The sequence below is a fragment of the Pezoporus flaviventris genome, unplaced genomic scaffold, assembly GCF_033815535.1.
Source record: "Pezoporus flaviventris isolate CSIRO_AGI_PZ_B2104156 unplaced genomic scaffold, CSIRO_AGI_Pfla_v1 ptg000007l, whole genome shotgun sequence".
Taxonomy (NCBI): domain Eukaryota; kingdom Metazoa; phylum Chordata; class Aves; order Psittaciformes; family Psittacidae; genus Pezoporus; species Pezoporus flaviventris.
Window position 1 is genome coordinate 73,824,590 of NW_026892555.1, and position 12,418 is coordinate 73,837,007.

The 12,418-nt window shown below is 38.0% G+C and overlaps 1 protein-coding gene across 4 annotated transcripts in view; it reads right to left on the reverse strand.

The window, feature by feature from the left end:
* Window positions 1-12,418, reverse strand: part of CTNND2 (catenin delta 2) — a 645,610-nt gene that overhangs the window by 155,715 nt on the left and 477,477 nt on the right. For all 4 annotated transcript variants that reach the window (XM_061449215.1, XM_061449216.1, XM_061449218.1 and 1 more), the window contains one exon: window positions 8,585-8,717. In XM_061449215.1, the coding sequence (XP_061305199.1) occupies window positions 8,585-8,717 (133 nt within the window). The remainder of the gene's footprint in view (window positions 1-8,584; window positions 8,718-12,418) is intronic.

Sequence of the window (12,418 nt, forward strand, 5' to 3'; positions counted from 1 at the left end):
TAAGCTCACAAAGGGAGACTGTGGCACAGTTACGACTATGACCTGTAATTTAAGAGTTCCAGTGTGAATCTGCACTGCATAATCTTCCCTTTGTCTCTCCATTTGCATATTATAAATGGAGTGAAAGTCAGCACAGTTAAACCCGCCTCATATCTAATGTACTTTGTAATACCCACAGTTCAATAAGGAAAATTATATATATATATTAAAAAGTATCTGTCATAAGTGTGTGTATATGTATAGTATTTTTATTTTTTTTTGCCTTATGTGGTATGAGTCACACTCTAAGTTACACTAGTGTAAACCTTAGAAGAACAGGACTGACTTCAGCAGCATTGCCATGAATTTACTCTGCTATTACATTAAGGATTCTCTGCTTCAAGCAACTTCCAACAGTTTTGTGCAGCGGCTGAACAGACAGGTAGGCAGCTGAAGTTTAAAGCCTTAGATGCCCTTATGCCTCTACAAACCTGTGCCTTCTGCTGCAGCCATTCTTGGTAGCTTAGTAATAGCCAACCCTGCATTTTTAAACACAGTCTGGAGCACACCTGATTGTCTTTACCTTAGGAGTTTCATTTGGCATGGCCTTTTTATGAGGGCTACAATTCACCTTATTGAAATCAATTTGCTGCCAACCTTTTTAGCACGGATATGTTGAGAAAGCATCAAATCACAGATATTGATATCGATCTAAGTTATTTTATTTCTATATATAGTGAACAAAGTCTTACTGTGGCTTGCTGGATGATGAGAACAGTAATAAAAAACTACACTCTACAATAGGAGAGTAATCCTCCGCATTCACACATCAGCCTAATAAATCAGAGAAGCAACTGGCAGAAGAGTTATGAATAGAAAGAAATCCATAGCACATATAGTAGAACATTACACTGCTTGAAAAAGTTGCAAATATATTTATTGCCCGTTCAAAATGTGGGAACATCGTATTACCTATGTCAAATGACACTGTCTTTCAGCGTGTATTATCTTTAGTTCCCTATCGCCTAATATTTTCAAATACAAAAGATACAGCTTCTACAAATATTTCAGTAAAACGGGACATTTTTTTGTCAGCCCGGAGGACGGGGATTCACAATGCAGTGCAATGCTCTTCCTGCATTTGCTGCACACCATAGAAAGTGGCATGAAGGAATTCATCTTGCACACCTAATAGTGATACTTTTTTCCCTCCTCCTAACTGTGTAAAAAGCATTATCACCAGATGTTCACATCTGAATTTTCTGGCTAATTGAATTTATTACCTAAAATTCTCTTCTATGCGGTTACTCATTCAGAGGGAAACTCTGGATGCCCAGAGCTGAAAAAGATAGAAACCTTTAGGCAGTATTCTCATCTCCTCCAAGGCACACATTATAGAAACGAGTCCTAAACCCAGGTAATGAGGAGGCCTAGAGACATGTTTTGTTCAAGACCTCACTCACACCCTTAAGCCCACAAGAAGACCAGTGCCAGGCCCCTAAATGGCAGGAAAATAGAGGTCAAACTCCGTATCCTAAAGATGTCTGCAGACACTGCAGTGGACTCCATAAACAGGATAGTCCAGAAAACAGCAGAGAAGCTGCATTTATCCATATGAAGCATGGGCAGTTAACGATTAAAAGAAAATAAAAATTTATGTTGCTTTGGCTCTAAATAATCACTGTTGAGTATTTATTATATTTATTATCATAGGAAAATGTACCTTAAAAATGAACATACGGGAAAAGTGGGCAAAAGGTTGTCCATTTGGCTATTCCCTGGAGTGTGATTAACTGAGGGGGGAAGCATGGAGCCAGGAACATGAAAGAAGTGTGAAGCAGTGTGGGGGGTAAAAATTCTAAGGCATAGTTTCAATACCAAGCCCACCATTTTATAAAATAATAATGTTTTAGTCACCTTGTGATTCGATTCAGTCTCTTTGTGAGATGAGAAAGAATTTGGATGGAGGCTTGTATGACATGGTCTAGTTTGAGGTGTCCCTTGGCAGTGGGCTTGGAACTAGATGATCTTGAGGTCCTTTCCAACTCTTAACTATTCTATGATTCTATGTTACAAAATGACTGAAAACAACACGACAGCAGCAAGCAGAATGTCTTATTTTTGCTTAGCTATCATTAACACAGAAAAACCCCAAACACACTAGATGTTCCACTACATTTATGAAACAATATATTCTTGTCTATTTATTTTTAAAACCATGTCACTTTACAGGACAGACATTACATTCAAAAGGAATGATTTTGAAATGCGTATGCAATAAACCCAAAGCATTCATCAAGATCCTTAGCAGAAAAGAGTTAAAGACAAAAACTGAACCTTGTAATATGCCACTAATTGCTGTGCAGCCTTCAGTTAACGTCCTAATTCTTGAACTTCCTCTTTTAACTGAATGCTACTCCTGTGGGGCTTGTCATTAATATATTTATTGAGCAACTTTAATATTTTCCTAATCTAAATCAATCATGAAATGCTTACCAGGTGCAAAGTAAATCATTATAATAATTTAGGCACAGTATCCTAACAATGAAATCAAGAATGACTATGGTTAAATGACTCCAGAGGGATCCCAGAGTGGAAAATGTAACTCCTTCTGTGCTACAGAAAGCACAAACTGTGGGAAAACAGCATACCACTCAGTGGCATTCATTAATACTCAGTCTTAACAAATGTAAAGACTGTGCACAAAACAAAGACGTGCATTCTATTGTTGGAAGAGATAAGTCTCATAAAATGACAGTGCAAATTAGATGGTGAAGCCGAAGGAAGAAATACATTCAGAAATGCTTTTGAAAGCAAGACTATCAGTTTAAAATTTAATTCCCTGATAGAAGGTGGGCTTTTATGCCCCCTTTTGTTTTCTTCCCCCAATGAAAAGGCCTATCATTTCATAGTTAACCATGTTTCTGGAATTTATTAGCAAAGACAATTTATTAGTAAGAAAAAAAAAATCTTGAACGCAATGGGATAAGAATTAATCATAAAGCTATTTGTATATTTTGTCTTCCTGTGAAGAGTAAGGCTCTGTGCTGCTGATGTTTGTGCCTGAAAGTTACACCTAACTTGCTTTCAGTGCAAAATCATACCCTTTAATGAGAAGATGCAAGGAGTGTATCATCTTGCTGGAAAAACTATTCCAGTAATACTAACAAAGACAATTTACAAAAGACAAATTAAAGGGTTATTTCCAAAAATACTTTGAGTAAAACATTTAAAAAAACCTCAACCAAACAGCATTTTGTATATCACAGTATCACACAGTATCACAGTATGCTAGAGATTGGAAGGGACCTTGAAAGATCACCTAGTCCAATCCCCCTGCCGGAGCAGGAACACCTAGATAATGTTACACAGGAATGCGTCCAGGCGGGTTTTGAATGTCTCCAGGGAAGGAGACTCCACAACCTCCCTGGGCAGCCTGTTCCAGTGTTCCGTCACCCTCACTGAGAAGAAGTTTCTTCTCAAGTTTAAGTGGAACCTCTTGTGTTCCAGTTTGTACCCATTACCCCTTGTCCTATCATTGTTTGCCACTGAGTAGAGCCTGGCTCCATCCTCGTGACACTCCCCCTTTATATACTTACAGACACTTATAAGGTCACCCCTCAGTCTCCTCTTCTCCAAACTACAGAGACCCAGCTCCCTCAGTCTTTCCTCATAAGGGAGATGCTCCACTCCCTTAATCATCTTTGTTGCCCTGCACTGGACTCTCTCCAGCAGGTCCCTGTCCTTCTTGAACTGAGGGGCCCAGAACTGGACACAATATTCTAGATGCGGTCTCACCAGGGCAGAGTAGAGGGGAAGGAGGACCTCTCTTGACCTACTAACCACCCCCCTTCTAATACACCTCAGGATGCCATTGGCCTTCTTGGCCCCAAGGGCACAGCCTTGGCTCATGGTCATCCTGTCGTCCACTAGGACCCCCAGGTCCCTCTCCCCTACACTGCTCTCTAACAGGTCGTTCCCCAACCTATACTGGAACCTGGGGTTGTTCCTGCCCAGATGCAGGACTCTACACTGTAACTGACAGTAAAAACCCAAGCTGTATTGCAGAACACAGAATTTGTTGACTGAGTTATTAGAAGCAGACTAGAGGTCTTGAAAGATATGAGGCTTTATAAAATAATAATAATAAAGATACTTATATAAAGACTGTTCCTGGTTATGTCACTATGTGCTAACTTATTTCATTAGAGTAATTTCTATCAGTAAAACCTACATAGAAAGTGTGTTAGAAAGGGAGAGTTTGACATTTACTTCCACAGGGAATACAACTGTCCAAGGTGAAGGTGAGACAGACCCAAACCATCCTGCATGCAGCAATCTAAACATAGGTAAGCAAAAGCGTGAACATCTCAGTGCTCATTCTGTGAAGTGGGTGCAGCAAGCACTCCCCATCACATAAACAATTATCATGAAAAAAGTGAATTCCTTGTGAAGTCATTTAGGAAAGTATTTCTCAAACTGTGAGATTTTACCAATACCAAATCATGGTTTTCAAAGCACTAGTAAAAATGTTTGTAACTGAACAGGGAAGTGTACTTTCTCCAAATGTATGCCATTATTGTCTGCACTAAAATGCACTCCTAACAAATGTTTTAGAGTCTCTGCAATTTTTGTATTACTTTTCAGTATCACCTACAAAGTACTTATTTAATTTAAATTAAATACCATGTCTATATTATCTTGCATGTCTTTAATGGAAAACTGACAGTATCATCAGTGGACAAGCCAAATTCTGGGCTTTAACTGAAGACATTTTAGAGGAAAAACAAACAAACAAGTGGAAGGGTATAGGTAGGTGAATGCAAACCTATGATTCTTCTTGAAACACACTGAAAAAGAAAGATACTCCATTTTCTAGGAAATCCCTTAAGGGAGCAAAGGGGAATTTCACAGAGCACTTCAAAACCAAAATCAAGACACCCATCAAGGATGATGAGAGCACCCCCAATCCCACTTCTGGATCCCTCAAATGTTATGGACTGAAGAATTTCAGTGCTAGCCATCAGGTCTAAATGCAACATCATGGACTGTTTATTACCCTATACTAAGTGTAAGTATTCCTTGTGAGAAAGCCATACTAGAAAGAGGCACATTTGTATTCTTGACCATCATGGATCTAGCAGCACAATGGATGACATAAAAAATACTACAACATTGCAATTTGTGAATTATAACAAAGATAATGGTTAATATGGTCTATGCCCTCTGCCTTACATGTGAAAGGATGCAAGTAGTGTGTTGAAAAGCTTCTCATCACACTCTGAAGAACTCACAGAAGATGTAGAAACACCTTAAATTTAATGACCAAATGAATGCGAATGATGGTTTTGAGTAAGCTGGGAAGATAAATGCATTCAGTGTGTAATTACTGTTTTAAGAACTCCATGCAATAACGTCTGGACTGATACTTTTTTTCTGAATGCTCTCCATGATAAAGGGGAAACTGTCTGATCCAGCAATGTTTATTAGGGATGCAAGGGAAGGCTTCAGGCAGGGCAGTACAGCAGTTGCTGTGCTTTTATTTGGCACCTTGGCACAATTTTCCTGAGAGCAGAACCTCAAGTGTCGTGGTTTCAACGGCAAAAATTAATTTCCTAGCTTGCAGAAAGGAGTCATTGGTGTCAAAACCCCTGAGTGACCTGCTACACCTTTGCAGCTGATGGCAGGCTGCCATTTTTCATGAGAGCAAAATGGTGCTGGCGTGTGAAACTGCACAACTCAAATCATTTTTTATGGTGACCTCATACAAAGGAGTAAGATGTCGCTGCAGGAAGAAAAAACTGCTATGGAAGAATGAATCCTGTGTTTACAAGAACATGTTCTTTTATAGAAATGTTCTCTGCTAAGTATTTAGAAATGCTTCTCGTTTCCTATATCCTCTGTCTGTTCCTTCTTGGCATCCAGGACCGGCTACTCTGGCTCTGCTCACAGTCTCACCATTGTCGGTGTAAGAGCCCTCTCCTAACAAGAAAATGCCATCTGAAAGGGGCTTCTTGTGCTGTTCTGACTGATCAACTTTTCATTTGCCTTCAAATATCTGATCAAAACTTCTTTCCTCCTTTCCTTTTGACTTTCAGTTACATTCTTTGCTGTCACGAATGAAAGAATAATTTATATAATGAACTGCTGAAGTATTCTGAATTTCAGTATTATTATGCCTAACTGTAATGGGCTGCCAGGTGCTTTTTATAACCTTTAGCCTTCTGGCTCCCTATGCCCCCTTTCACATATGTGAGATCTTCAGATCTTCAAGACGGGTCAGTGCTCAACAGGAGATTAAAAATCCAACTATCAAACATTATCAAAAATAATCCAATTTCTTCAACTCCATTCTAATGTCTGATACAATACCTAAAGCACCACAAGCAGGGAGCAAAGGTAGAGAATCAGAAGCACTACTGACAGCAAACAGCCCTTCAAGTTAGAGGAGAGCTTTTGCAGACCTCATTGTTACTTAAAAGACTGAGCAGGGCATTTGCATTTATGTAGCAATAAAGACACATTTAGGATGATAAAATCAAATGCAGACGTATGCCTGTCATCAACATGTATTTTAGAAATAGCACCTACCATAAAAAACATGACCATGAAGGAAGAAAGATCTCGTTTCCCTAGCCATACTTTAAATGTTTTTAACTGAATTTCTTCTTCATAGTTGTCTTCTGCAGAGTATTTCCACTTTCTTTTCTTGGGAAGCAAGGGGCAATATTCCAAACTTCGGCCGCAGAAATTAAAATATTTTAGAAGAGAAAAATGTAATGGTAAAACCATAAAAGGTGTTAGGAATCCCAGAAATGCATACAGTCATAGCTGCTATTTTCTATTTCTGACTAAATTTTAGGTGACATGGTTCTACTCAAAAGGAATATAAAGACCTCTGTCCTATCACGTACAAGAGGAGAAATTTTATACAGATTCTACTGAACTCTTATGAGAGTTCATAAACTCTCACAAACCAACTAGGTTTAACAACACTACTCAAGTACCTCTGGCTGGGCATAAGGCTAGTAAGAATCTGGGATATCTGCTGTGATATGCCCTTAACAGGATTTTTAACTCCTCACACAAAAGGTTCCTCAAGAAATTCTCGTTCAGTAGAGAGCTCAAGCAGACCCTAAGCACACTACTGAGCCCTCTGGGTAGCTCCTGATTCCAACAGACAAACACAGGAACTGTTTAAGTGCTCTCCTGGTTGTAAGCCTGAAGCTTGCAAAGGCTGATGTCCTAGTGGGATGGGTTAGATCAACAGCCTGCCTTTTTCACTAAATGGTTAGCAACAACAGTCAAACCACCTTCTTCCCTCAGATGTGATAGCTACCTAAGGGCTCTCAATCTATGGCTAACAGGAGGCAGCACAGATTGTACAATGAATAAATTGCTCTAATCATTTAACTGCCTTTCTCAGAGGTTAATCAATTTTTTAACTGAAAACCTAATTTGTGAGTAAGGATGAGAAAAGAGTATGGGGAGAGTGTGCAATTACAATTTTCAGCAGTGCCTGTAACAGAGCTCTTTTTTCCAGTGCACAAGCATTCTTCATTTTAACATTCATGTATATATTTGTTTTTTCGTTATTATTTCTAAGATGTTTGAGGTGATGTACACAGCCAGTGCAGTTCTACCAGTGCCAGAAGACCACATACCTACTCACTTGGGACTTTCCTCAGCATGAAGAAGCCTACAAGGGAAAGCTGCTACAGCGAGACAGACCCACAGAGTGCTTACGTGCCAAAGGTGAGGATAATGAAGCACTGGTAAGCCAGTATCACTGCACAGTTCTGACAAAGAAGCAATAGCAGATCTTGATCTCAGTTTACCTTTACTTGCCAGGCTAAAAGATGCCAGAACAGGCAGAGATTTATGTGCACACTACATGTCCCTGATTAGCAGTCTCTCTGAAAGGGCCAGGGGAGGCAGCTGGGGCTGGTAACAGCTTCACTCATTCAATTTTAATTGACTACTGTGTGTTTGTCATATCCCTCAGAGCGGCCTGCCTTCTGTTTCAACTTGTGCCAAAAGCTGAACTGGTCCCCTTAACCACAGGGAACAAGCAAGCAAAAAGTACCAACCAGCTACAGGTACAGAACAAAGTCTATACTGCTGCTTGAATTACATTTGAGATACAATCTGCACTGAATTTCAAGATAACAGTTGAATCTGCAAACCCAGTGAAATGACACTCTATTCACACAATTACACACTAAAGTGAGCTTTGATTCAGAATCCTTTTGCTTAATTTTTACCTCCTGTATTTAGTGTCCAAAAATCCCTCTCTGAAAATCCTAAGGAAATGCCTGTGTGCTTCGGTGAGATCAAGACTATACCACAAACTGTTTACTAAACAATTACTGACACAGTGTTTAAATGGTATGCAATCAAAATACTGAAAACTAAACAAAAAACGTCTGACAAAATTTTATGCATTTTTTACTTTTTCTAATGTTAACAATGACTTAAGTGAAGGCATAGGTCCAGCATATATACATGATTTCTTTTGTAACTCTTTCTGAGGTACATAAAAATAATTGGCTATGATAAATGGCAGACAGCATCACTGCTGAAAAAAAGGCTTTATAAATCTTACCTCTGCTTTTATTTTATTGTCTCCAAAACAGAGGTGTTGTAAGTAGGCTGCAGCATTGGACTGTACTGAGGGAAATTGATGCTGTAACATCTGTATAACTTCTGGAAGCTCTGGATCTCGCCATCCAAACTCTCTGTGAGAAAACAAGCAAGAAAGACTCATCAAAAATTCTGCTGTTAGTTGATAAATGTGGTAATAGTTAAGAAAGATGACACACATGTCTAAGTAAAATCTTGGGTTTTTTTTTCCCATTATTTTCAAAGCAAACATTAAATCAAATATGAAGGTGTTTTTCATTTTAAACTGTATTTCTATGCAAAAAAGTTATATAATTAAATAACTTAACGGAATTACATCTCTAACTGCTAAAGGTTCCTGAATAAAAATGGCTCTATTAAATCTTAATACAAGAAAAGAGAGAAAATACATGCTTATACCATTATTATTTCTCTATTAAAACTAAAATATGGAGGCTAGGATCAGAAGCACAAATGGTTTGTTATGAAATACCAGTTTGTCAAAAAGTCCTTTTTACTTATTGCAATCTTCGATTTAAATTGCTACTTTATATAGAAAGCAATGACTTATTCTGGCTTTTGGTGTCTTTTTTCCAGATATGGTACATGGTCAGTCTAAATCTGTTCTACAGTTCAGGCCCTGCTTGAGCAGTGGGTTGGAACAAGCAGCATCCAGAGGTGTCTTCCAACCTCAGCCTTTCTGTGATTGGGCAATTTTACAATTATACACTTATGTATTACTTATTCAGATTACTTTTAAATCTTTGTTCTTACTATTCAATCTAAAGCAGGTAGGCAAATATGAAAACTTTGAACTTTTCTTTCATCCTACAAAACACGAAACACATTAACATCAAATGAAACAACTGAATCCAAGAGTGTTGAACAAGTCCCTGAAGGTATTCTACAGCTTCCAGAACGAAACTTAAAATCAGTCTGTTACTTCAGGTGAATTTCTGCCCTCTGTTTAAAGGTAAAACAATTCATGATACTGGCTTTGGACTTTTGTGTTCCAAGATCCAGAGATGCACACAGATACTCTGCAAGAGACACTTAATTCTCACATGACTTTTCCCTAAGAGCTAATTTTTTGTGCCATATAAATATTTTTAATGTCTTCTCTCTAATGCTACACCTACAAGGTTAATAGAGGGAAAGAGGGGAAAGAAGTGACTTGTAAAAAAGCTTGTAGGTTCTCTGTTGCAGTTGCTATGATCACCAAAAAGTTCATTGCCAAAAAACTTAGAACTCTTGCACAGTCCATCTATAATATTTTTAAAAGATATTCCTGACCATTGGTTTCCTTCCCAAATTATAGGGGTTCTGCTGCACTGAGGCCAACTGTGAGCCACTGGGGGAATTCACCGGAGCTCTGCAGTCTATTTCAAGTAGACTCAGGCATCTCACACTTTAAGTAGTGAACAACAGTCCTCCAAGACCCTTCACGGAAACATTTTGCAATAATAATGAATTACTACAGACCAGAATTACTGTCTGTTCTCTTCTCATATGGGATGTTTGTCAGATTGAGAGTTGTATCTTTATGAACATCCAGAATATGAGATGCAAAAAAAAATAATAAAATAAAATACACTCAGACTTTCATTACCTATTTCTCCTCTGACAAAACAGATGTTAACTCATGAATATTAAATTTCACATTGAGTGTTTAATGCAAAGAAACCATAAAAATATAGTAATAAATCACATATGGACTATTCCAATGTATCTTCACATTATTTAGACTGTTAAGAAGTTTCTACAAAAGACGTAGCATATGTTCAGAGAGAACTGATGTTTTGCAGTCAGACAACATTGTAAAAGGAACAATGAAGACTACAAAATTCGGCAGCCAGAGATGGCAAGCACCACATTTTCTGTGCTACCAACTTACTGTGACTGTTACCAGGTGAAAAGGAAGTAGTTCTTTGGTTAAACACTTACTTCTGTTTAAGAATGGGTAGTACAGATCCATAAACAAACCATAACTTGACATGCAATTTAACATGTTGTACTTCCTCTTATATTTGCTTTCTTACTGTTAGCCATGTTAGGATTGCTAACAGGTTCTTCAAACATATTGGATCTGCCTCCTATATATATGGCTCTCAGCCAACCAAAGACATCTTACAGACTTTTAAAAATTAAAAATAAGCAATGGAAACCCCTAAACCTTAGTAAACTTAGTGAATTTATTCTCATTTTCAATCCTAGATGCCGAAGCACAGGTGTTGGTATTTTGGAGAGGATACAAAATACCAGAAGAAAACAGGTTGTCTGACAAGACCACAAGGAGGAACATTAGAAATCTGTTGTTTTACACCAAACAACTATACTTCAAAATGTGGGCACTTCTATCATCAAATTCTCACCAAAGGAAATTTCCTCCTTCATAATATGCGTATTACTTGAACAGAAAACAACTGACCAAAAAGCCTGTTATGTGCAGTAGTACACCATGGACCTCGACAAGCAGCTCAGATTCTTCTTCCTTTTGTTCTGGGATCCAGGCCAGAACTGGCAATGAGGGGACACAAGGAAAAGGTGCACTTATTACAGGCATAGTTAATTGGTCTGATGAACCTGCAGTGTCCACATGGTATTTATGTATGAAAACAAGGCTCTGCCTACCTTTCCCCTGATCTCCCAACAGAAAAGTTAGCAAATAAATGATGCACGAATACTTGTTGGACAAGTATGCATCACTGGACAAGTATGGTTGTGTACACATTGGACATAAGTAGAAAATTAATTCAGAAAAGAAACCCTTAGCACTGAATACTGAATTTGTCATGTAACCAATTTTAGGAGAGAAAATGAACAAAGCAGGAAAAGAAGTTTAAAATTTTAGCCCCAGTATGCACTGTCATTTCAAGCAGATGGTCCCTAAGATGATTATATTTTTAGTAGTTTCTAAATGAAATACAGTAGCTATATAAAACAAACAAAAACTTCTGTCAACAGTTAAGGCTGCTTGAATAACTGCGATAACTTTAGCAGCCTTCAAGGCAAGAAGGACCAGTTTCCAGCAGTTGAAGTTCTTCATTTGTTATATACTTTGTGTATATATATATCTATATCTATATCTATCTATCTACAAATATATATATATTTGTTATATATACCACTCTTATAGGTGGCGAAAGAAAAGTGAGCTAGAGAAAGAGAGTTTTGGGTTTTTTACGAACAGCAAGCTTGAGGCTCCAGTAACATTTACTTGAAAATTTAACGCATTTTTTGAATTTGGCTTCATTATGGAAAGAAAGAAGTCAGCTGGCAGAGGTCTTCAGAATGGTGGAGGGCTGCAATTTCTTGAAGACTAAGGTATAAAACTATCTGGAACATTTTGCACAAATGTGAGGGAACTTTCAGGCCATGGCTCCAAGCATACCTATGTGACAGAAAATGCGTATTAAAACAGAGAGCCAAACAAGTAGTAAGAGAAAAAAAACTAGTAGGGAAGGAACGTATATTGTAGAAGTCAAAGGCTGAAATAAACTGTGCTGCATGCTAGAAAGGTAATTTAAATTAACAAAATGCCTTTTACTGGCTATAAACAAAAAGCAGTAGTAGGTTCGGTAGTTGAAGAAGATAAGGGTCAGAATAAAAGTGAGAAGGGTAAAGAAAATCAAATCTACCTCCACTCCTGTGAACCATCTGATAGTGTGCCACATGGAAATCAGTTAAACTGGTAACACACAAGGATCCAATCTCTAGTAAAATTACAATGTAGAATTAAGCAAAATATGAAACTGTAGTGAATATCCTAAACACACACTAGCTAAGCCTGTGGCCTTTATTAACACCCCCATGCTCA